The following is a 24564-nucleotide window of genomic DNA, read 5'->3' on the forward strand; positions in this document are numbered from 1 at the left end:
GAATTTTTTAGGTCAAGACCCTTCTTCAGACTGAGAGTCAGGGGAGAGGGTCGAGAGATTTGGAGGGGTAAGGTGTGAAAATGACAGATCAAATCAGTTGAAAATCAAGGAAATGTTCATTGTTGGCTAAGGGGAAGGTGACAAGCAAGACTTACAAACTAAAATGAATCAGAACAGTGAATAGTCGGAGAACTAGGGTGGGGAGGGACGGAGAGAGAAGTTGAGAAATGAGAAAGTGAGGAAATCAATATTTGCAAGGTATTTGATAAGGTGCCGCCTACGTCACCATGGCAACCGGGATCCGTGCGAGAGAGGGGCGGACTCTCCCGCGCAAAACTCCGGGAGTCGCGCACGCGCTCGCGCTTCCTGACTGCCGGTACGTCACACGCTCTGCACAGCGGTCCGTTGGCGGGAGACTGGGGGTGAGGGACAGGACAGGACAGCGGGCCGAGTGGCTCTGGGGGCCAGAGGGAGGGGGTCACGTGATAGCGGGCTCGAATGGCGCCAGGTTTGAAGCGCGCCAACGACAAGGTTGTCATGGAAGCCTTGCAGCGGCCCGGGAAGCATTGAGGGGCTGGGGCACCCAGAGGAAACACAAGATTAATCTTCAAATCATTGCACTGACTCGCTTGTTGAAATCAAGGTTTGTTGTTTGTGTTGCCAACAGGTGAAACACGATCACATCAAAACAGCTGCCGGCACCATGAAATGCATAATTCCCGCAAACAACCTGAGAGGTAGATTTCAAAATATTTATATTAATAGAACAAGTATGTTTAATCGTGAAAAATGCTATCTATACTGCAGTTGTTTATAGGAATATAATATCTATTCTTCAGTAGCAGATTTAACCAGTCTTTTATTCAAATCACTTCGGATGCGAAAATCATAATTTTGTTTTATGATTTATTAATTCTCTAAACCTTTCCATGAGCTATATTTTAAATAAGGTATGGGGTACTCTTGGCCTTTTGGATCCGTTCTCAGAATTGTCAGGTCATATTTTATTTTTAATCACTATTAAAGATGAAATCTTAGGATTTAATTATCCTATGCTTTCTTTACTTCTGATATAACATTGGCAGTTTTTCCCCTTTTGTATAAGGCAAAATATTTAATTAACAGTCAGCTGTATTTGCTATAATAAACTTTTCTTTGTTATCATATGTGGCTTTGTTTGTTTCATATTACAACAACTGAGTGCTGGAAAATGAACTAGTAGATAATGTTTAATCATGAAAAATGCTATCTTTCTTTGCAGCGTTTGGAAAAGCAATCCATGCGTTATCCAAAATTGGCGATGAGATATGGCTCGATCCTTTAGAAAATGGTGTAAGTTGTGGATATTAACAATATGTTTGTGACACTGACGGTATGGGAAGGTAATTCAAGTTGGATGAAGCATACCCTCTCCAAATGTTCTGATTTTAATCTTTTACTATACATGATGATGTCTGAATCGAGACGTGCATGTGGGTTGGATACATTGGGTGGTGGACTGTGTAAGCTTTGCACCTCTTACTGATTCTACTTCATAGGTGGAGGAAGTACAACTAGATTTGGCTCAAGTAAATAGATTGTAAACAAAACAAAATATTTATGTATGGACAGATTGGACTTTTCGTAATCAATTGCTCTTGTTCCATTCTCACCATTATTGGGCCCTCTCAAATCTTGCAAAATTTGGCTAGAATGTTTGCCTTGGGGCTCTGGTGGGTGGTGTTTGTTTTCTGCCCAGCAATTGATTAACTGCCGCGTCACATCATTGTCGAAGATGAGTTCAAATTTCCTTGCTGCTTGCTGCCATGTTCAGGAGATTTGCAAAGTATACTTTCATAACTTAAATGTGCTCACTATAACATGGCTCAGCCACAATATGTCATTTAAAAATTCTAATTGGAAAATGGTTATTCATATCAAAGTGAAGAACAGAACTTCACCATGAGTCAGGACATTAAAATAAGAAATAAGCGGCAGCAGTGTCGCAGCTGATAGAGCTGCTGCTTGACAGTGCCAGAGACCTAGTTTCGATCCTGACCTCGAGTGATGTCTGAGCGGAGTTTGCATGTTTTTGCTGTGACCATGTGGGTTTCCTCCAGGTGCGCCATTTTTCCTCTACATCCCAATCATGTACGGGTTTGTAGGTTAATTAGCCTCTAAATTGCCCTTAGTGTGTAAGGAGTGGATGAGAAAATGGAATAACAGAACGTGAGAACAAGTGATTGATGGCGTGGACTCGGTGGGCTAAAGGGGCAGTTTCCATGCTGTGCCTCTTTAAAAGAAACAAATTTTATTATTTTTTTAAAGATCTTTTTTGATTAGGCATTTTTGATCATTTAAATATTTACAGCATCACTTCCTTAAATAGGAAACATTTAATTTTCTGCACCTTGAATATGAATCTCTTTACTTATAGTTCCTGTATATTCTTTGATTTAACTGGTCAAAGTGTTTTGAATATTTTTCAGCTATATTCTAGAATAGTTAATCATTTAATGTTTTGTTTTGCAGCTTGCACTGAGATCGGTTAATTCTTCTGGATCGGCATATGCTTGCTTTTTATTCTCTCCCCTCTTCTTCCTGCATTACAGCAGGGGTAACAAGCAGCAACAGGAAACCTCTGAAGCTGAGGTTGTACCCCTCAACTGTAAGATGGCAATTAAGGTATAGTTTGGGTTTTCCGAAGCTAAAGGCTACAACATAGAAATATAGAAAATAGGTGCAGGAGTAGGCCGTTCGGCCCTTCATAGAAACATAGAAAGTAGGTGCGAGAGTAGACCACCAGGTCCGTCGAGCCCGCACCGCCATTCGCTCATGGCTGAACACTAAACAGACACACTTACCCACAAACAGTAGACACAAGACACAGAACACAAGACACTACCCTCCCCTTTATACCGCTATCACCCCTCTCCACCCCAAGAACCGCGTGATCTCCTGGGGGAGGCAAAAAACCGGATCGAGCCAGATGATCATGGCTGATCATCCGAAATCAGTACCCCATTCCTGCTTTTCCCCCATATCCCTTGATTCTGTTAGCGCCAAGAGCTATATCTAACTCTCTCTTGAAAACATCCAGTGAATTGTCCTCCACTGCCTTGTGGCAGAGAATTCCACAGATTCACAACTCTCTGGGTGAATCCCTTATTCTTAAACTGTGACCCCTGGTTCTGGACTCCCCCAACATTGGAAACATTTTTCCTGCATCTAGCCTGTCCAATCCCATAAGAATTTTATGTTTCTATAAAATCCCCTTTTATCCTTCTAAATTCCAGTGAATATAAGCTCAGTCGGTCCATTCTTTCATCATATGTCTGTCCCGCCATCCCGGGAATTAACCTGGTGAGCCTATGCTGCACTCTCTCAATAGCAAGAATGTCCTTCCTCAAATTAGGAAACCAAAACTGCACACAATAATCCAGGTGTGGTGACTCCAGGGCCCTGTACAACTGCAGTGGGTCCATTTTGCTCCTATAACCAAATCCTCTCGCTATGAAGCCCATCATGCCATTTGCTTTCTTCACTGCCTGCTGTACCTGCATGCTTACTTTTAGTGACTGATGTACAAGGACACCCAGGTCTTGTTTCACCTCCCCTTTTCTTAATCTGACACCATTCTGATAATAAACACAAAATGCTGGAGTAACTCAGCGGGACAGGCAGCGTCACTGGAGAGAAGGAATGGGTGATGTTTCGGGTCAGGATTCTTCTTCAGACTGATGTCAGGGGAGTGGGCGGGACAGAGATAGAATGTAGTCAGACTTCAACAGTAAGACTGGTTGGAGAACTGGGAAGGGGGAGGGGATGGAGAGAGAGGGAAAGTAAGGGCTATTTGAAGTTAGAGAAGTCAATGTTTATACCGCTGGGGTGTAAACTACCCAAGCGAAATATGAGGTGCTGTTCCTCCAATTTGTGCTGGGCCTCACTGGAGGAGTGGAGGAGGCCCAGGACAGAAAGGTCAGATTGGTATTGGGAGGGGGAGTTAAAATGCTGAGCAACCGGGAGATCAGGTAGGTTAAGGCGGACTGAGTGGCGGTGTTCAGCAAAATAATTGCCAAGCCTGCGCTTGGTCTGGTCGATGTACAGAAGTTGACACCTGGAACAGCGGATACAGTAGATGAGGTTGGACGAGGTGCAAGTGAACCTCTGCTTCACCTGAAACGGCTGTCAGGGTCCTTGGATGGAGTCAAGGGGGGCGGTAAAGGGACGGGTGTTGCATCTCCTGCGGTTGCAGGGGAAAGTACCTGGGGATGGGGTGGGAAGGGACAAATTGACCAGGGAGTTGCGGAGGGAACGGTCTCCGCAGAAAGCAAAAAAGGGGTGAAGATGGGAAGATGTGGCCAGTAGTGGGATCCCGTTGGAGGTGGCGAAGATGTTGGAGGATTATATGCAGTATGCGGCAGCTGAAGCGGTGGAAGGTGAGGACAAAGGGGACACTGTCCTTGTTACAAATGGGAGGGAGGGGGAGCAAGAGCAGAGCTACGGGATATTGAGGAGATCCTAGTGAGAGCCTCATCTATAATGGAAGAAGGGAACCCCCATTTCCTAAAGAATGAGGACATCTCCGATGCCCTGGTATGGGAAAACCTGGGCGCAGATGCGGCGTAGACGGAGGAATTGGTAGGGGATAGAATCTTTACAGGATGCAGGGTGGGAAGAAGTGTAGTCTAGATAGCTATGGGAGTCAATGGGTTTGTAGTAGATGTCGGTCAATAGTCTGCCTCCTGTGATGGAGATGGTGAGATCCAGAAACGGTAGAGAGATGTTGGAGATGCTCCAAGTGAATTTGAGTGCAGGATGGAAATTGGTCATGATGTTGATGAAGTTAGTGAGTTCTGCATGAGTGCAGGTGGTAGCATCGATGCAGTCGTCAATGTAGCGGAAGTCGAGTTCAGGGATAGGCCCAGTGTACGTCTGGAACAGTTATTGTTCCACGTAGCCTACAAAGAGGCCGGCATAGCTAGGGCCCATGCGAGTGCCCATAGCTACGCCTTTGATTTGAAGGAAGTGGGAGGAGTCGAAGGAGAAGTAGTTGAGGATAAGGACCAGCTCTGCCAGGCAGAGGAGAGTATTAGTAGACGGAAATTGGCTGGTTCTGCGGTTGAGGAAGAAACGGAGGGCTTTAAGACCTTCCTGGTGGGAGATAGAGGTATAGAGTGACTGGACATCCATAGTAAAGATGATGGAGTGGGGGCCTGGAAAACGGAAATCAATGTAGATTAAGTTCTTTCCTAAACATTCTGATAATAATCTGCTTTCTTGTTTTTACCACCAAAGTGGATAACCTCACATTTATCCACATTATACTGCATCTGCCCTGCATCTGCCCACTCACGCAACCTATCCAAGTTACCCTGCAGCCTCATAGCATCCTCCTCGCAGCTCACACTGCCACCCAACTTTATGTAATCCGCAAACTTGGAGAATTTACTTTTAATTCCTTTCTCTAAATCGTTAATACATATTGTAAATAACTGGGGTCCCAGCACTGAGGATCTAATTCCTTTTCTTTGCTTCCTGTCTGCCAACCAGTCTATTCATGTCAATACCTATCCCCTTTTACCCTCGCATGTTTAGCAGGGGTGACTAAATAATGTTCCTGTTGAAATAGAATTTAAACGAGATTTGTGTAAGTTTCTCAGTACACCCTGATTACAATGTGTTGAGGCAAGTTGGTAAGTGCCTAGCAATGTTATGTTAATATTGTTTCCTTGGTGTTAGCTGGCGGGCAACATGTTCATGTTGGTTTAATGTATGGTCTGTAATTTATAATGTCCTATGATCTTTTATTCTGTTTAGGTTGAATAATGATCACAAAAGATTATTACCACACTAAATCTTGGTATGAAATATGGCATTGGCTGAATTTTGAAAAAAAATCTTTATGTAACCCCTTATTTTTAAGCTTGCAAACATAATATCTTGGTGTCTAAATTCAAACTATAATATGAATTTTGACAGTAAATCTGCATATGTTTTTTTCTGCAAATCACCTCCCCACCCCCCGGCAGATTACTTGGGTTTTTTTGGTATTGGATTTCATCAATTTGCTGTTTTATCTTTTGCGCTACATATTATGTTAATTTTCAACAGAAGCTGAGAATTGAATAATTTCCCATTTAAAAATAATACTAAATTGGCACTTTGAAATACTATTTATGCCCCAAATAATGTTATTTATCTTTACAGTTTCATTCCTTAACAATTTTGTGCAAGTTGCAATGTGACATTATTAATTAGAGCTTTTAAAATAAAAATCATTGAATTATTCCAAGTTTAATCCTTTGAACAAAAGATTTGAATTAAGTGCAAATCTCATGATCATTTTTTTTAGCTCCTTTTAAGAACATTCAGAAAAATGTGTTTTTTATATATGCTCTCACCTGTGTAGTTAGTGTTAATGATATGACTGGATCTTGAATTTAATCTTTTGGAATGAGAAATATCCTATGTTTATGATTAAGAGAGGTCATTGTTTGTATTACTATTGTAACAGACTTCTTGGCCTTTTTTCTTCTTTTACTCAGTATGTTCTTCCAATGTTTCGATGCCTAACTACATTAGAGAGGAATGTGGAGAAATGCAAGATTTATGTAAATTCACAGGACTGCCGAGTTGTTTTTCAGTTCTGCTGCAAATACGGTACGAAAACAAATTTACTAAATGTATCTTGAGATTTCATGGTGCCATTTAAAAAAAAAATTGTGATCGTCCTGATAGAGGAGATGGGGCCACAGCTAAATAGCTCATGTAAAAGAATAGTACCTCAGCTCCCACTCCAATAATCTATTAGAGCATTGAAAAAGATTTTGTGCTCCAGCCTTTGGAGGGAGAACTGAGCTGCCTTCTGATTTGAAGGTGAAAGTGCTGTTAACTGTGGCATGGGTGAATCTGTAGAACCTGAGAGTTTAGTATGACATGTCATGTGCAAATTGGCACTAGGGGCAGGGAGCATTTGCTTATTGATACTCAGAAATGTCAGCCTCGATTATCCACTGGGGTCTTGAGTGCTGCATAAACTAATGGCCTTCTAATGATACTTCCAGAAGTACTTCATTGGCTATGTAATTGAGCTTTCTGACAGTGTGAAAGCTACTTTAGCTACAATTTGTTTCTGTAAGTCCTGGAGATAAAATAATAATTCTCTGCTCACAGTCTATAAAAGTGTGGCAGCTGTCAAGTGATGCATTTTATTTTATTTTTTCACCTGTTTTTGTTCCGTGACTTTCTATTTTGCTGGTTACAGGAATCACTAAAGCTCACCATTTGGCATTTCAAGAGTGTGAGACCCTACAGGCTGTGTTTTCGAAACAGTTATGCCCAAATATAGTGCGATCTCATGCAAGGTAGGAACAATCATGCACTACAAGTGGAATGAACTATAATGGGTGGAAATAAATATTACTATTATGAAGAAAATTTAAGCCGTAAGGGGCAAACTCCATGCGGCATTTTAGTAGTTCCATTAGATTGGAAATTTGTAAAACCTAAAAGTTCAGGCACACCACTATCTCAAAAGGGCCTGGCACACAAATACTAAGTTAACAATCTCTTCACTGACACAACGGCTGTAAATGTTGAGGTGTGCTATCAATGCTGTTACCTTCAAGACAGAGCCCGACCCTGTTGACTGTTCTGCTGGTTGACAACTGAAACCTGAAAATTAAAAAAAATTGCAGATGCCAGAAATCTGAATTAAAAACAGAGAATGCTGGGAATTCTTCAACTTGAAATGTTAGCTTTCTGTTTATCTTCCTTCAGATGCAGCCTGCCCTGCTGAGTATTTCTAGTATTCTCTGAATTGTGACCATGCCAGTGCTCCCTATAGGTACTACATAGAACAATGCATCGCAGGAACAGGCCCATCGACCTATAATAGTCGTACTGAATATGATGCCACATTAAAAATATAAAAATGCCTGCAAGTGATCCATTTCCTTCCGTTCCCTGCATACACATGTGCCTATTCAAAAGCCTCTTAAATGCCCATATTTAATCTGTCTCACCGCCACCCCTGGCAGCCTGTTCCAGGCACCCTCTGTGTGTCAAAGAAAACTTGTCTACACACTTTAAATTTGCCCCTCTCACCGCCAACCTAAGCCCTGTGGTCTTTGACATTTGCACCCTGGGGGGGGGGGGGGGGGGGGGGGGGGGGAGGTTCTGCCTGTCTACCTTATCCATGCCTCTCATAATTGTATACGCTTCTATCAGATTTCCCCTCCAATGCTCAACCTCCTATGCTCCAGAGAAAACAATCCAAGTTTGTCCACCTTCTCCTTGTAGCTAATACTATGCTGATTGAACCTGCTAAGTAAATACATCATTTTCTGGTTTAGCTTCTGCTTTCCAGTATTTGCATTTTAATGCTGTTTACCTTTAACTTGGGACTAAGTTCCCCTCTTCCTCCTTACATTGAGGGCCACCGTTATTAAGTATTAGTGAAGCACCAATGAAATGTGAAAGTAAGTGCTCTTGAAAATAATGGAAATTGTGTTGGAAAAATATGAAAACTATGACACGTGAGAGAATAAATGAAGGAGACCTGTCTTGGGAATCAATAAATACTTCATTAAAATAAAATGATGCATGTGATTATTTTTTTTAAGGCTTCTGGCTGACGTTGCCATTCATTTCCCAATGTCTCAAGAAGAAATTACATTGACTGTAACTCCTCTGAAAGCTTTCTTCAAGAGCTATGTAGATGAAGACAAAGGTAATTCGATCATCACCACAATGCAAATGGAATAGAGTTCAATTATCAGCTAAAAGAGATAACGGTCTTTAAATTCTCTCCTTATGTAGACTTTTCTTGTTTATATACAGATTTCTCAAAAGTAATGCAAACTGAAGTGAGTTTAAAACCCAATGAGTTTGAATATCTGCAGATTGGAGTTGACGCTGAGATAACATTCTGCTTGAAGGAGCTTAGGGTATGGAACTTAATATTGTTATTGTATATTGACGTTTCTGAATTTGGTGTCACAAAATCACATGAAATTCAATCCAATGGATCCATATCAGATCAGTTTTCAGTATGTCAGTATAATTATTTTAATTATAAATGAAAGGATTAAATACACTAAGAATATTTATGTAAGGTTTTTTCATAAAGGATTTAATCTTTTCATAAAAACAGGCAATTGTGATTTCTTAAATTCATCTACACTTCCTCCCCTATATGATTGGGAGTATGAAAGCCAGATTTATCGTATAAGCTGTTTAGTTCATATCTTGGGTTTTACAAATAATTTAAATTAAAACTTTGAGATGCTATTTTAGGGACAGTTTCTAACCATCCTATCAACAACTAGAGAGCGGTCCTGAGCTACTATCTACTTCAGTGGTTCTTAACCTGGGGGATTGTTTGGGGCTTTACCGGAGACATGAAGGGGTCATAAATAACATATCCATTTGTTGAGCCCCTTTTTAGGAACCTAATAAAGGTACATACCACATACAGTATTTTGTTCGCGTATGCGCATAGTATAAGGTTAAGAGCCACTGATCTACTTCATTGGAGACTGTCGGACTATCTTTTATCAGACTATCTTGCACTAAATGTTATTCCCTTTTTCATGTATCTGTATACTGTGGACGGCTCGATTATTCATGTATAGTCTTTCCGCTGACTAGTTAGCATGAAGCAAAGAGCTTTTCACTGTACCTCGGTACATGTGACAATAAACTAAACACGGCATTATTTTTACTGCATATATAACCAACAGTACTCGGAAGGTTCATGCTCAAAGATAGTCGTGTAGCTTTTAATTGTTTTAATAGGAGTTTGCCACAGTAAAATGTGTATTGAAGAAAAAGCCACATCCAAGGTAACTCAAAGACAGTTGTTTTAATTGGATGCATTGAACGTTAACGTTACATGTTGTGGTTTACATTGTACAATCGATAAAACATAAGAATACACTACAGACTGTAAATAAGTGGTATGCACCTTGTCTTATGGGATTCTGTAAAATAAAAATATCTAGGACATTTTAACCTTATTACTTGGAAGTGTCAGCATGTGAGTCCAGGCTATTTTTGTACTTTGTTCAACTTCCTACAGTGTTGCAGGTGATACATTTTAAGGTAATTGGTGCCTCCACGGAGTTAATCAAACAGAAGTTAACGCAGAGGACATCCTGTGATTTCCGGGTGGGGGGGAGGAGGGGGTAGAAATTAAATTCAGTTAGTTGGGTACACAGTAACGTCAGCTGAACTTGAGATTGAGAAAGATGGTAATTATTGCTGACTGCATGAAGCTGGTTGCTGACATTTGTGGAGCAGCTCCTAATGAGAAAGCTCTGAAATAGAAAGTCCGCATGAAGCATTGTGAATAAGGTTAAAATTAGGCTTTGTATTACATGGTAGGCTTTGTGATATTCAGTAGTATACATTATATTGAGAGTACTATCTTGCGAGTGCTTTTAATTATGTAGGTAATGTCATTTTAATGAATACCCACAGGAGTAAAATAACAAATGTATAACAATTCCTGGCTTTTTCATCAATCTTCTCTGCATGTTTCTAACTGATTCATGATATTTAATATTTTTTGTTCAGAACTGAATCATTGCAGATTATTTTCATCTTCCACTCTGACTTCTCAACTAAAGAAATGACTGGTTTGGAAATGTTAGGTTGGCACCTTGGATATATTCTTGATGCCCAGATAGATCCTTGTATGAGAATTCTACAATGGAATTGCTTTTGGTGATAGTTAGGATGTGATTGAGAATAAAATTGTGAAAAGAATAGATCTGGTAAACAAAATCATGGGAGGAATAGATTGGGTAAATGCATAGAGTCTGTTGCCCAGAGTAGGGGAAGCACCAGAGGTTTAAGGTGAAGAGGGAAAGATTTAATTGGAATGTGAGGGGTAACTTTTTTACACAAGGAGTGGTGGGTATATGCAATGAGCTGCCGGATGAGGTAGTTGAGGCAGGTATTATCATAACATTTAAGAAACATTTGGACAGGTACATGGATAGAATATGTTTTGAGGGTTATGGGTCAAGCACTGTCGGGTGGGACTACTGTAGATGGGGCATGTTGGTCACTGTGGGCAAGTTGGGCTGAAGTACAGTTTCCACGCTGTATGACTTTGACTCTATAATACTCATTTCAGCATGTTTGAACATGCGCAGTTTAGGCAATCAGGACTGTATTGTATCATTCTCTTGTGTTCCTTCATTTCCTGTAGTTCTTTCTCAACGTTTTGTGCTTTCGCTTTTTAACTTGTTCCTGATATATGGTGACAAAGGCGGCTAAGCCAAAACTATGTGTAACTTTCGACTTAACTTCTTAATAATATATATTGCTTGTGACAACATAGTCTTCACTGTAGGTACATTGTGTAAGTATTCTGGACCAGAATCACAGAGTGAGAGAATCATGTTTTTTGCTCAGTTGTAATTTTGGGCCAAGATTAGTGCCCCAGGGAACGTCCACAGAATGGAATTATTATGACGGCTGCTAAGCTAACAATTTGTTTGTGGCAGTACACCAACTTCGCCCCTTTCTGTTCATAAAAATGAAAGATCTTGTGTGTTCCACATAAGACAACATGAACCCTATCAGTGTCAGCTTGCACCATGGGTCAGGCTGCAGACTGCAAAATCTTGAATACGCTTTGTCTGCTTGTCTATATGAAAATGCCTCTTTTTGTGCAGACATTGAAAAGCTTTTATCACCAGGGAAAGTCTGGAAGAAGCCATCTATGCAAAAAGTAAAAGACGTGGTTGCCGTCAGCTATGATTGTTTTGTCCCTTCCTTGTTTTGAAATTGCAGTGTTGGCATATTTAAGTGACTACCTCTTTGGTGAAGATAGGTAACAGAATTTGGTGAAGGATTGGAGATGAACATACTGAGGAGGGGGAAGAAACGGGGAGACTGGGGTGGTGGGAGAAGGTTGGAGAAATGTGTACACACTGGGGTGGGGGTGCAGGGGAAAGGGGGGGGGGGGTTAAGGAGAGTGTTACTTGAAATTAGAGAATTCAATGTTCATGAGTTCATCAAGAGACTGTGGCCTGCTGAGTTCCTCCAGCAATTTGTGTTTTGTACAATTTAAGTTCAACTTCAGCTTTGAGTTTTTGAAAGAAATAACAGCACATTTACAAGTTAAAACATTTTTGGAATGATATAAATATTCCTGCTGAATAGAGTTCTATTCTTTTGATTAAAAAATAAATAAATAAATTATGCCTCTTTAGCATTCTTGATGTCGAGAAGGGGCCTTTACTTGGAATAAAAGGCTCCTTCTCCACATAAAAGATGCATCCAAAGGGGCACAAAATGAATTGAAAAAATTAAAAGAGAGCCAGAACTTTCAATTTTAGAACAGACTTGCAGCCTTCACTCTCGTGAAAACACATTATCTGCAAATAATGCACTTTATAATGTCTTGAATAACATTCCAGTAATGGGTGTGATGCTCTTTGACGAGAGCATAATCTAGGTGATATATTGGACAACAAGTAATATATCTTTGTTGGAACTGTGTCATTGAAGAAGGTGAGAATGTTTTGAAGTTAGCTTGTGGGTTGGCAAATGTGACTGACTTTTCTCGCCCTCGGTATAAATTGGAGAAGCTGTTTAATCTACAATTCGCATACAATGTTGTGCAGTTTGCTCTTAGCAATAACAGTTATTAATGTTTCCAATTTATGTTTTAGAAAGTTTAAATACTATTTAAATTAATACTTCTTTCCCCCCCCCCAAGAAAAAGTTGTAGCAACACATATTTATTGCTACATTTACATTCATTTCCATTTTTTACACCACCTCTACCTTCTTAAAATTTATAGGAAATTGCAAAGAAAACACTTCAATTATGAATGCCAGTGCTGTTTATTATTTGGTTTATTCATTTCTTAAAATGTTCAAGTTCTTGCTATAGGCCTGTGTAATAACCTGCACCAATCATAAATATGTTAAAGCAATCTCATTATTTGTGTTGTAATAAATTGTGGTTTTCAAGATAATCTGCTTGTTTTGATAGTATTTTGTCAATTCACTTACTCGGCTTCCAAGTATGTTAATTTTTATTATAGCTGGTTTCACGGACATAAGCAATATTTAGCACCTTACACAATTATACTTCATTCATGCATTCTTAATTATGTTTATAACATGTAAAAACATATTTGGATATTTGACTAATGAGGCAGCAATCCAAGCTCAAAGCTGTGCATAAATTTTAAATGTTCTACAGCAGCTTTTAAAATAAATATCATGTTCAAAAAGTCCTCGTCATTAGTTAAACTTCAACCATAGCATTAAATTTGAAGAATAAATGATTGATTTCCCATTATATCATATTGTAGTGGCCTGGTCAAGGTCAGGAAAAGACCGGACACCAGGCGGATTCAAAAGAAGCTTTTTAATTCCAGCAGCCCGAGTACACACCACGACACCCTTATCTCTACCCCTAGGGAGTCGTCAGGAAACCCCGTGGCAGACCAACGCCCCTGTCCCTCAATCGGCGAGGGGGATGATCCAAGGAGTGGTCTATCCCCCAGGGACCGCCACAGGACCCCCCCCAAGTACCCGAGGTACGAAACGGACAGGAGGGCGTACACGGCGGCCAGCCTGGGTGCACACAACGCTCGGCCCCGGAACAGGCGCCTGGTCAACAAGTGCGGGGGACGAAGTAGCCAGAGGAGGAGGTACCCTAGACAGAGGCCGCCCTCGCTTTCGGGGCAGCGCTACCAGCGCAGGCCGATCGATATCGATATGTGCTGGCTTCAACCGCGCAACTGAAACGGTCTCACGCCGACCCCCCATGTCCAGGACGAAAGTCGACGAGCCATGTTCCAAGACCCGGAAGGGACCTTCGTACGGCCGCTGTAGAGGTGTCCGATGTACATCCCTATGCAGAAATATCTGCATTATATTATTCCAGCATTTGTGTTTTGAACTGGATTTTCACTTACTATAATTTGTACTTGGTCATCCGGAACCTACTGGTTGATTTCAGAGCAATTTGAAATCACTATAGTTGAAAAAAAATTTGTTTCAGTTCAAGATGTTGTTCTGTTGTATTGTTTTGTACTACACTGCAAAAAAGAGCACATTGTTTAAAACGTTTATGGTACTAAGTTTTGCTACATATAAATTATCTTTTTTTGTATTGAAGGGTCTTCTGGCATTTGCTGAATCTATGAGCCTTTCTGTATCAGCCCATTTTGGAACAGCTGGGAAGTAAGCTTATTTTCTACCTGAGATTTACTGAAACAAACCAAAAATTCTTTGCATATTTGTAGGTTATCCGTAAAGGGCAGCACAGTGATAGAGCTGCTCCCACACAGAACCAGAAACCCTGGTTTGATCCTGTCTGTGTGGAGTTTGCATGTTCTCCCTGATACTACGTGGATTTCCTCAGGGTGCTCCGGTTTCATCCTGCATTCTAATGATGTGTGGGTTTGTAAGTTAAGTGGTCTCTGTAAATTGCCCTCATTGTGTAGGGAGTGGATGAGAAAGTGGAATAACATGGAACTAGTGTGAACATGGTCAGCGTGAACTTGGTGGGCCAAAGAGCCTGGTGCCATGCTGTACCTTTATCAATCAAACTATGAATTCCAACAATTGTGGACTGCTTGCGGCTTAACAACTTGCATTATTTCATTCAAACAGCATTTGTGACTAGAAAAACAGATAGCCTAAAGCTCATCTAAAGAACTGAATTTCAAAATGGGTTGATGTGAGTTTATGAGGTGGATGTGTTCAGAGAGCCACTTGGTGCAGGTGCAAGTGAAGGGAAGGGGTGTTAAAGAAATATATGGTGCAAAGGTAGACTATTTAATTTATCATGCCATTATGGTTTAAAACAAAAGAACAATTTTGACTAATTTGCCCATGACCCTTTAGATCACAGTCATGGAAACATACAACATGGAACCGGCCCTTCGCCACATCTTGCCTATGCTGATCAAGATGCCCCCATCTACACTAGCCCCACCTGCCCGTGTTTGGCCCATGTCCCTCTAAACCTTTCCTTGTGTACCTGTCCACAATACTTCAGGTATTTTTAATTCATGGTATTGCTTCTGCCTCTACCATCCATTCAAAAGATGAAATCTCTCTAGTGCTCTTTGGATTTAAAAAAAAATCCTTTAATCAGTGAACCTGAAATATGATGCACCCTTGTTGATCTCCCTCAAATATATGCAAAGACTAGACAATAAGAATTCCAGTTTATATTGTCTACTTTGCAAAATTGGATGCAAATCAATTCCATCTCCCTTTGGGATTCCTCCTTTAAAGAGAACATTCTTTGCCAAGCCAGTCTTTCCCCTTAAGTAAAATTCTCCAACCTTGGTAACATTCATGTGATGTGCCTGAAATGTACATAGTGCTCAAACTGTGTAGTGTGAGCATTTTATACATCTTCTGTATAACCATGGCTAAATATTTTACAACTTTCTGCATCACCTTAACTGTATGTCAGGTAACCTTCAGCAACCTGTGAATTTGCACTAACATATTCCTCTAGACTGCCTCATTCCCCATCCCAAATCTACTACTTCATACTTTGCTCACTTCTTGCTCACTTGGTCAGTTCATTGATATTCTGATTAAGTCAAAGAGCGATTATAAAAGCATCAGCACTTGAATCACCAACTCTTACTATCTGGAGCCCTTGGCACAGAATAATTAAACATTCAAATTCTTCTAAGCACATTTTTGTTCATAAGAACATAATATTTCTGCTAATTACATGATATTGAGATGTTATTTTCTAAATGCTTAGTTTAGAGATGCAGCATGAAATGGTTTGCATCTGAAGCCAGTTCAGGCAATTTTGTCATTGAGATAAGGTTTATCTCCATGAAATTAGTCTTTTTATCCATTTGATTTTACAGGCCAATTGCATTTATTATTGATAATATGATGCTTGAAGGTATTTTCGTACTGGCTACGTTAACTGACATAGGGAGCCAGGCATCATCACAGCACACTCAGAACTTAAAGACCTATGGCAATAAGAGGTAAGAAATTGTGGATAAACCTTTGATTATTATAATCCAGTTAACTGAAATATCCTTTGATGCTTTATTTCCCTAACTATTATTTCCTTTTGTTTGTGTAATGCAGCATTTGCAGTTCCTGGTTTCTACTGTTGTTTCGTTCTGTTTAACTGATATGTTCACCCTCTATTGTATAGGAAATGTTTTGGTTAATATTGTTACTTGTGATCCTGAAAACCTTGCTTGATCAAATCATACGATACATGATTTGATTGATCCAATCAAATAGTATGATTTAGACACAATGCTGGAGTAACTCAGCAGGTTAGGCAGCATCTCTGGATAGAAGGAATTGGTGACGTTTCATGTCGAGACCCTTCTTCAGACTGAAATTCAGGGGAGAGGGGGACAGAGATAAGGAAGTGGATTTTTAGAAATCCACTCCTCTGTACATTTGGTACATTATTTTCCCGACTTTTTAATTAAAATTGTTGACCAATCTGACCTTTTTTAAAAAATCTGACCGCTGCCTAGCTGCTGACGTTACAATAACAGTGACATTTATTCTTCTGGTAGAAATTTTCTTTATGATTTCAAAAATCCACTCCTCTATAAATTTGGTGAATTATTTCCTGAGATATTTACTAAATTTTATCACCAAACTGACATTTAAAAAAAATATAACGGTTGCCCAGCTGCTGACCTCACAATGTCTTTCCTTGTGGCCCCCCCTCCCCCACCGCCGCTCTGGATTAATGCAGCTGCTGTCAACGCACATGCGCAGTTTTCCACGAGGTACGTTAGCCCACACCCCCGTTCTTCAAAACGCGCAGAAAGAGGCGTCGCTCACAGCCGCTCCCTCACAGCCGCTCGCTCGAGGCGTCGCTCACTGCCGCTCCCTCACAGCCGCTCACTCGAGGCGTCGCTCACAGCCGCTCGCTCGAGGCGTCGCTCACTGCTGCTCCCTCACAGCCGCTCACTCGAGGCGTCGCTCACAGCCGCTCGCTCACAGCCGGAGGCCACCGGCTTGCTTCTGAATCCTCTCCGCCTCCCCCGCCCGATCGTAGAACATGGTGGCGGCAGCCGTTATTGTCGCGCGGGGCACGCAATGAAAAGGTGGCCCTGGCGGCCATTACTCCCTCTGAGAAACCTGTGATTTCTCCGTTGATCACAGGGACACGGGGAATCGTGACGCGAGAGCCGCAGAGGCTCTCCACGCCGCCCGAGGTCCAGAGAGCTGCCGATGCTCGCTGCCCTTTCGCAGTCGGCCCTGTCCGAGCCGCCCGCTCGCCGAGTTCAAGTCCGCCCTCACCTTCTCTCCCCATCCTCCTCCCCACTACCCCCTCTCCCCCTCCCTACCCCCTCCTCTTCCTTCCTCCCCTCCTCCTCTCCCATCCACCCCCTCCTCTACCCCACACCCCCCTCATCTCCCCCCCTGCCCCTCCCTCCCAACCCCTCCCCACTCTCTCCCCCCTACCCATCTCCCTCCGTCCCCTCTCCTCCCCACCCCCTTTCCCCCTCACTTCCCCTCCCTCTCTCCTCCCCCTCTCCCTTCCTCCCCCCCCCACACCCCCTCGTCTCCCGCCCCTTCCCCCTCTCCACCCTCTCCCTACCCCTCCCCTCTTTCCTCTCTCCCCCCTACCCATCTCCCCCTCCCATCCATTCCCCCTTCCCTCCAGCCCCTCACCCATCCCTATACACCCCCCTCTCCCTTCCCCCCCACCTCTTCCCCCTTTCCCCTCCCCTCCCTCTCTGTCTCCGCCCCTCTCTTTCTCTGCCCCTTCTCTCTCTGCCTTCACTCTCTACCCCCCCCTCCCCTCTAGATGCGCCTGCGAGTTGGGGGCTATGCGTCAGTGGATAGGACGGTTATGGGGTAAAAGGAGCAAACTAATAATATTAATATAATATCAATAATATGAATATAATATCAAGGGGGGTAGTTAGCATGTGTGCAGGTGGGGGGTAGTGAGTGTGTGACGCCGCATGCCGCCGCCCCCCCCCCCCCCGCAACCGCGCGTAGTCTTCTTTAAACTTTGTCCCTCACACCCTCTGACATTTGCATTTCAATCCAATTTTAGCTAAAACCCACAAACAGTCTTCTTCCCAAACATCTCCCCTTTCGTTCCCCTGCCCTGAACCTTGGCTGACCTTGCACTGGTTTCGCCCTTTCCCCTTTACCTGCACCCCTTCCAATGGCCACATAATTTGCAACTTTTCTAATCTCTAATTTCACAATTCGCAACTCTTTATCCTTTTCAGGCTCACACCTGTCTTTTCATCTCTGGCCTTTTTTGTCCAGCAATCAACCTATCAAAACCACCCTTCATCTGTGCTCACCTATCACCGGTCATGCTCTGCCCCTTATTCAGCTTTCTTTCCATCCCCCCCTCCCACACACACACAATCAGTTTGAAACAATGTCACCTATCCATGTTCTCCAGAGATGCTACCAGATCCGTTTCGTTACTCCAGCATTTTGTCTTTGTTTGATATAAACCAGCACCTGTTATTTGATATAAACTAGTTCTTTATTTCATTTAATCAATTTTGAATTAATGTTGCTGCACCGTTGCTATTTAACATGAAGCTTACGATATCCCTATTGTGAACAGCTAATCATATTGAATTTGTTGCAATAAAATTCCAGATAATTTGCAGCATCATAGGCATTGACATCCCATCTGGCATCACATCACTCCAGTCCTCAAAAAACTTCACTGGCTTCCCATCTCCCACCGGATCACCTACAAAATCCTGGTCCTCACCTACAAAGCCCTCCACCATCTGGCCCCCCCATATCTCACTGACCTCTCCCCCTACCAACCCTCACGGTCCCTCAGATCCACATCAGCATCCTCTCCATCCACAAATCCAACCTCCGCAGTTTTTCGGACAGAGCCTTCTCCAGGGCAGCTCCCAGGCTCTGGAACTCCCTCCCCCAACTGATCCGCAATTCCGTGTCCCTCACCATCTTCCAGTCCCGCCTCAAGACCCATCTCTTCACCTCTGCCTATCCTTAGCCCCACGTCCCCGTCCCTTTTCATCTGTGCATTAATTGCCTCATACTGTGTTTTGTATTGAACTCTGTCTTTACTTTGTGTACTAGTCATGTCTCTACTATTTATTTCATTCCCCTTACATGTTTTTCCTCTACATGCTCAATTTTTGTAAGGTGTCCTTGAGACTCTTGAAAGGCGCCCATAAATAAAATTTATTATTATTATTATCTACAGGCAAAATAAAGTGCAAATTTTCAAGGCTTCCATCAGTACACTTGCATTAACCAGATTTCCATTACTGAAGTATAAAAATAAATCAAATGACATTGATGTGATTTTATTTTCCACCATGCTCAAATTCCTGTACTGATTTGTTTTTTAAAGCTGGCTGAAAATATACAATCCTTATTGTGTAGTTATTGAGAATGTTCACCCTATTTCAATTTTAAAGAGGAATGTCAGAAGTCAGGGAAGGAGGTTGGTTGTGTCTTGCCAGCCAAAAAAAAACAGCTCATGTTATTCTCAGCCTTCAGCACTTTGTCTGTAGTCTTTTAGGACTTGACTCTTCGAGTACACATCCAAGCAATAGATATGTTTAATGTTTATGCCACTACCAATTGTACAGACTACAAATTCCAGACTCTGCACATTCTTTTTTGGAATATTCCTTGTCTCCCAATTAATTCTTCTGCCAGTTGCTGTAAATCCAGGCCCTGGATTTTGACCCTCTGCTAAGAGAATTAGATCCTTCCTATTTATTTAATATTGACCCTTTGTCTTTTTAAACACCCCAGTTAAGTTATAGACACCAAGGAACTGCAGATGATGATTTACAAAAAAAGACAATGCTGGAGTAACTCAGTGGGTCAGGAAGCATCTGTCGAGAACATAGACAGACGATGTTTTATTTCAGACCCTTCTTCAGACTGCTTAAATCTGCTCCACTTTGTAACCTCAGTTAATTTACCTTTCAATCTCGTATTCCAAAGAAAACAACCCTTAGTTCATCCGGGCTTCCTTCATAACTATAACTTTCTTATCCAAACAACACTTTCATAAATTTTCTCTGTGTCATCCAGTAATGATAGCCCACAACTGTATGCAACATTCAAACTGTGGCCTATCCAGTTTTATGTATAGTTCAAACATTACCGTCTAGACAGACATTTACCTTCTCTTCTGCAGTTACTCAGAGTAGGCACCCAATATGACTTTAACTGCATCACTGAACTGTCCTGTAACCTCTAATGACATACGGACACATACTCCAAGGTTCAAACCACTCAATTTCCTCTCATTGAATGTGTAGTCCTGCCATTTTTGATTTATAAATTATTTTTTACTGTTTTTGTTTGATCTCTGAATAGTAAAATCAAATTAAAAGTAAATTTCAGAAATATTTGAGAATAAAGTGTCATTTGCAAAATTGATTAAGTGAAAATTGGATGTCACACTTGTTAGGGAACTGATAGCTGGATTAAGGCTGATGAGTAAACTTTATTCAGAAATTTGAGTATATAAACAAGTCCTATTATAGATTGCTGCTGGATCCTATATTTATACAAGTTAATTGTACATCAGTGAATCAAATATTATCTTGCACTAAATGTTGAACCCTTTATGTGCACTGTGATTGTAATCATGTGTAGTCTTGTCTTTGACTGGATAGCATGCAAACCAATGCTTTTTACAGTACATGTGACAATAATAAACTGAACTATAACATTTCTCTACCAGCAGTGATGATCAGCCAAACATTCAGACTGAAGATGTGAATGAATTGATTAATGAAGAAATCAATTCACCAGCAATACCCATAGTAACCACTACACAAAAAGATGGTCGGTCCCAAATTCAGAAAAGAAAGGACCACTGCAGGAGCCCCAGATTTACAGAAGATCTAAATCAAAATGTCAAGATATCCTCTGTGTTTAGCAATTACTTAGCGGATGGAGTTGAAAATGAAATGGTGCCTGGAACACCACCAAATAAAAAGGTAGAGTATTGTTTTTTTTAAATTAGATGTTTTTGTTGAAATAAACTTAACGTTGAAATGCAGATTAAAATAATGTACTTTGGACTATTTAGCATTATACTGCAGGTAACCTCTACATTTGATTTAGTTTCATGTTTCCCTAACAGAACCATGCTTCCTTTCTCTCATGTTTTAGCCTCCAAAGGGGGGTAGGGGTGGGTATTTAGGTCTCACAGATGGATAGTCACATTGGGAGCACTGAATGCAGTAAACTAGGTTTGGGGAGGTACATGTGAAACCTCACCTAACCCAGAAAAGCAAGCTGCTGGGGTCCCATGATAGATATAAACATGATCTGTTGATGTTCAACATGAGCATCTCTCGCTGGGAAACTCATTGCAAGAGGCTGTCATATCTAATCACACTCAAACACTCAGCTCTGTACTGACAAGGAGCAGATGACTGCACGCTGGCAATAGAATCACTTAGTAGGAACACTGCAGTGGATCTAATCATGTGCATCGCGCTCGGTAATGAGCGTAGTCCCTGATTTCCCAATGGGTAGTTGTAGTAGGAGAGGGTGCAGATTAGGGAATAAGCAGAGGATGCCCATTCCCAATCACTAGGAACTGGAAACAGGGGTTAGGACAGACTCCTGCACTATTACAGGGAAAACAGTGGCAGCCTCTACATGTAATTGAAATATTACATTATTTCTCCTACTTTTCCTAAGCAGTACATGAAGGTAGGAATAAAAAGTTTCCTTGCAGGTTAGAAATATGGCTGATGATCTGCACACTTTGCCACAGGTGGGGCAGATGGTACACGATGAGGTAGCTCAATAGATTGCTTAGAATGTTTCTGTGACGTTGAATTCCTCCAGCACTTTGTTTTGCTCAAGATCTCAGCATCTGCAGTTCCTTGTATCTCCATGATCCAGGACAAACTTCCATGGCAAAGATATTCTAGTTTTTCTCAGATCTGACAAGGGAAGTGTGCCTAGTTGTGCCCTGTTTTTATGCAAAACACAATTATTATGATCAGTTACTGCCCCAACAGTTGAATGAATCTAGGGGGATTTGTTGATGATTCAGGACAAAAAATAGATAAAAGATATGAAACAATAGACCATATGCCCCAGTCCATTGTCAGTCAATAAAATCATAATTGATTCAGTGTCATAAGGCCACTTTCCCACCAATCCAATTATCTCAATTTCTAACCTACTAAATTATGACAGTCACTTTGACAAAACAAGGGAATGGCCATTCAAAACACGCTGGAGGGTAGCGAAGCTTTGGAATTTATCATGGATAATTAACTCAGTTGCTGAATATGATTAGTTTTTTGCGAATTTAAGAAAGGCATATGGAATGAGTGCAGGAAAATGTGGCGCTTGGGTCAAAAATCAGCCATTACTCTGCTTGAAAGTGGGCATCGGATCAAATGGCCACATACCTATACCAGATTCTTGTGAACCAATCTAATCAATGATTTACATAGTTTGATAGTAATTCTGATTTTGCATTCACTGTTCCTGCTTATAAAAGTCTGACCTGAGAATCTTGAAAGTTATGTCCTCTAACATGGTTAATATTGTTATGTAATTTAAAGATTCACAATCTTGGTATTAATCCTGTTTCTTTCCAAAACAGTTGTGTTCACTATTCTTCAGTGCTGTGTTAACCAAACATCAGAAGAACAGTCATCAAACCTTGGTGAGCCTAGCAGATGACAGTGAGGAGGAGGATATTAAGGAAGGAAAACACAGGCAAAAGTTCTCAGAACTCTGAGTGACAGTCCTGGGAATATCTAACTCAATAGCTTCAGGATCAGGACAGCCAATGGGCAGCTTTACGAGGAAAGCAAGAATCTTGCTGATCTTAACAATTGCAACGATGGGATATAGACATTGCATTTGATTCTGCTCTTCAGCATGTTATGAACGGACTTACAGTAATGATTAGATGCATTTACATTTGTTTTAAAGCATCACAATCATTGACTTCATGTTAAGCATTAAGAATGGCAAATTCAAAGTTGCAAGTTGAGATTTGTATCAAATCTCTTGCACACAATTCATTTAAAAAAAGTTTAATTTTTTTTAAATGAAATGCAAGTCAATTTGAATTTAACTTATTGCAAATTGTAAAAAATCTCAAACTATACTTACATCAATCAAATGTGAAAATAATTAAATTCTTTAATCACTATAACATTTTCTAATATGTGAATAAATTTGCCATTTTTTGATAATAGCCAATGGTCTTTTGACAGCAAAGATGTTTAAGTTTAAGGCAATTATTTGATTTATTGCTATCTTTTGCATTTTAGTCTTTCAAAACATACTAGCAAGATTTGTAATGGCAAGATCTTGACTGAATTAAAAGTTTTTCTTCACATTAAACCTGTAACTTACTTAAACCAATGACCCACGGAGAGTACAAGATCTGGTGATTGCTGGAGAAATTTTTCAGGACGATGCATTTCTAAAATTCGAGTTTAAGAATGTTGCCTACTTTACTTAGTTTCAAATTATATTACAAATAAAATCTCAGCAGAATACTTAATGGTAACTGAATAACCGGTAAATGGTGGCATATGCATTATACATTTAAGATGGTCAATTGCAAATATTTTTCTAGTTAAGATGCAATATAATGTAAATTCAGTAGATTGAAACAATCAAGACAGCTGTTAATAAACATCCAAAAAGATTTGAACAGGTGCGGCATGACGTACAAGTTTTGAACATGTCAAAATTAAGATAATTAATAGTGAGCAGTGGAAAATACTGGCAACTAACTTGGTCCTATGATTGTTTAAAAATAGAAGCACAGCAGAGGATGCTATTTAGCCTATTATATATATACAGCCTTTGGTAGAGGAAAATAAATGAAGCTCCTCAAGCCTGCAAAACTAAAATAAGATTCACATGATGTCTGGCATTACCACTGGAGCATCATTTTGCAATGCTCAGCAGAAACGATTACAGCTTTAAAATTGTACTCTATTTGCTGATTTAATAAAATTAAAATAGTTTCACTTGGACATGGTACAATTGCACCATCCATATTTACCTATGTCAATGAAAAATTACAAATGCAGAACAATTGGCTACTTACATATTCAGTACCCAAGTACTTTTATATTCTACATCATCCATTTTGGAAAGGTTTTTTGTAAAGATGAGTAAAGTTGGCAAAGTTAAATATTAAATAGCATATTGGAAACAAGGGATAGAGAGAGCCAAGCACCTAACCTTGACACTTCACTAATCCATGTTTAGATTTGACATTTAGAATCACCAGCTGGTTAAAGACGAATGTCAAGATGAAACTGAAATGAAAATATTGGAACGTAATGCTCTCCTTTTGGAATTCAAGCCACTGTTTAGGTTACAGTAATGTTAACCTTGAAAACATTGCATTTGACATTAAAATACTGGATATACATTTGGTTAATACTGTAATGTATGTAATTACATACAACAGCATGCAGTGAAAGCATAATGCTGGTGGTCACTTTAAATAATTTTGAGTAATGAGGACTTCCATATTCAAAATTCAAGGCAATGCACCATCTCTGGAATTTAATCATGTATATTCCCAAGAATTTGTGCTCC

General features: G+C 40.6%; 1 protein-coding gene across 3 annotated transcripts; it reads left to right on the forward strand.

The window, feature by feature from the left end:
- Positions 1–249: 249 nt before the first annotated feature.
- Positions 250–23990, forward strand: rad9b (RAD9 checkpoint clamp component B). Of its 3 annotated transcripts, none has more exons than XM_033043284.1 (12): positions 250–422; positions 668–737; positions 1262–1332; positions 2512–2664; positions 6528–6642; positions 7247–7346; positions 8607–8713; positions 8824–8930; positions 14135–14199; positions 15861–15986; positions 20702–20960; positions 22595–23990. In XM_033043284.1, the coding sequence occupies exons 1-12, from the start codon at positions 288–290 to the stop codon at positions 22730–22732; spliced, it is 1446 nt and encodes a 481-aa protein (XP_032899175.1). In that variant the 5' UTR covers positions 250–287; the 3' UTR covers positions 22733–23990. The 3 variants fall into 3 exon arrangements, with proteins under 3 accessions (XP_032899175.1, XP_032899176.1, XP_032899177.1); XM_033043285.1 differs by having other exon boundaries at positions 251–422; positions 20705–20960; XM_033043286.1 differs by lacking the exon at positions 250–422 and having other exon boundaries at positions 450–737; positions 2592–2664.
- The last annotated feature ends 574 nt before the right edge of the window (positions 23991–24564 follow it).

Source organism: Amblyraja radiata, chromosome 25 (assembly GCF_010909765.2).
Source record: "Amblyraja radiata isolate CabotCenter1 chromosome 25, sAmbRad1.1.pri, whole genome shotgun sequence".
Classification (NCBI taxonomy): domain Eukaryota; kingdom Metazoa; phylum Chordata; class Chondrichthyes; order Rajiformes; family Rajidae; genus Amblyraja; species Amblyraja radiata.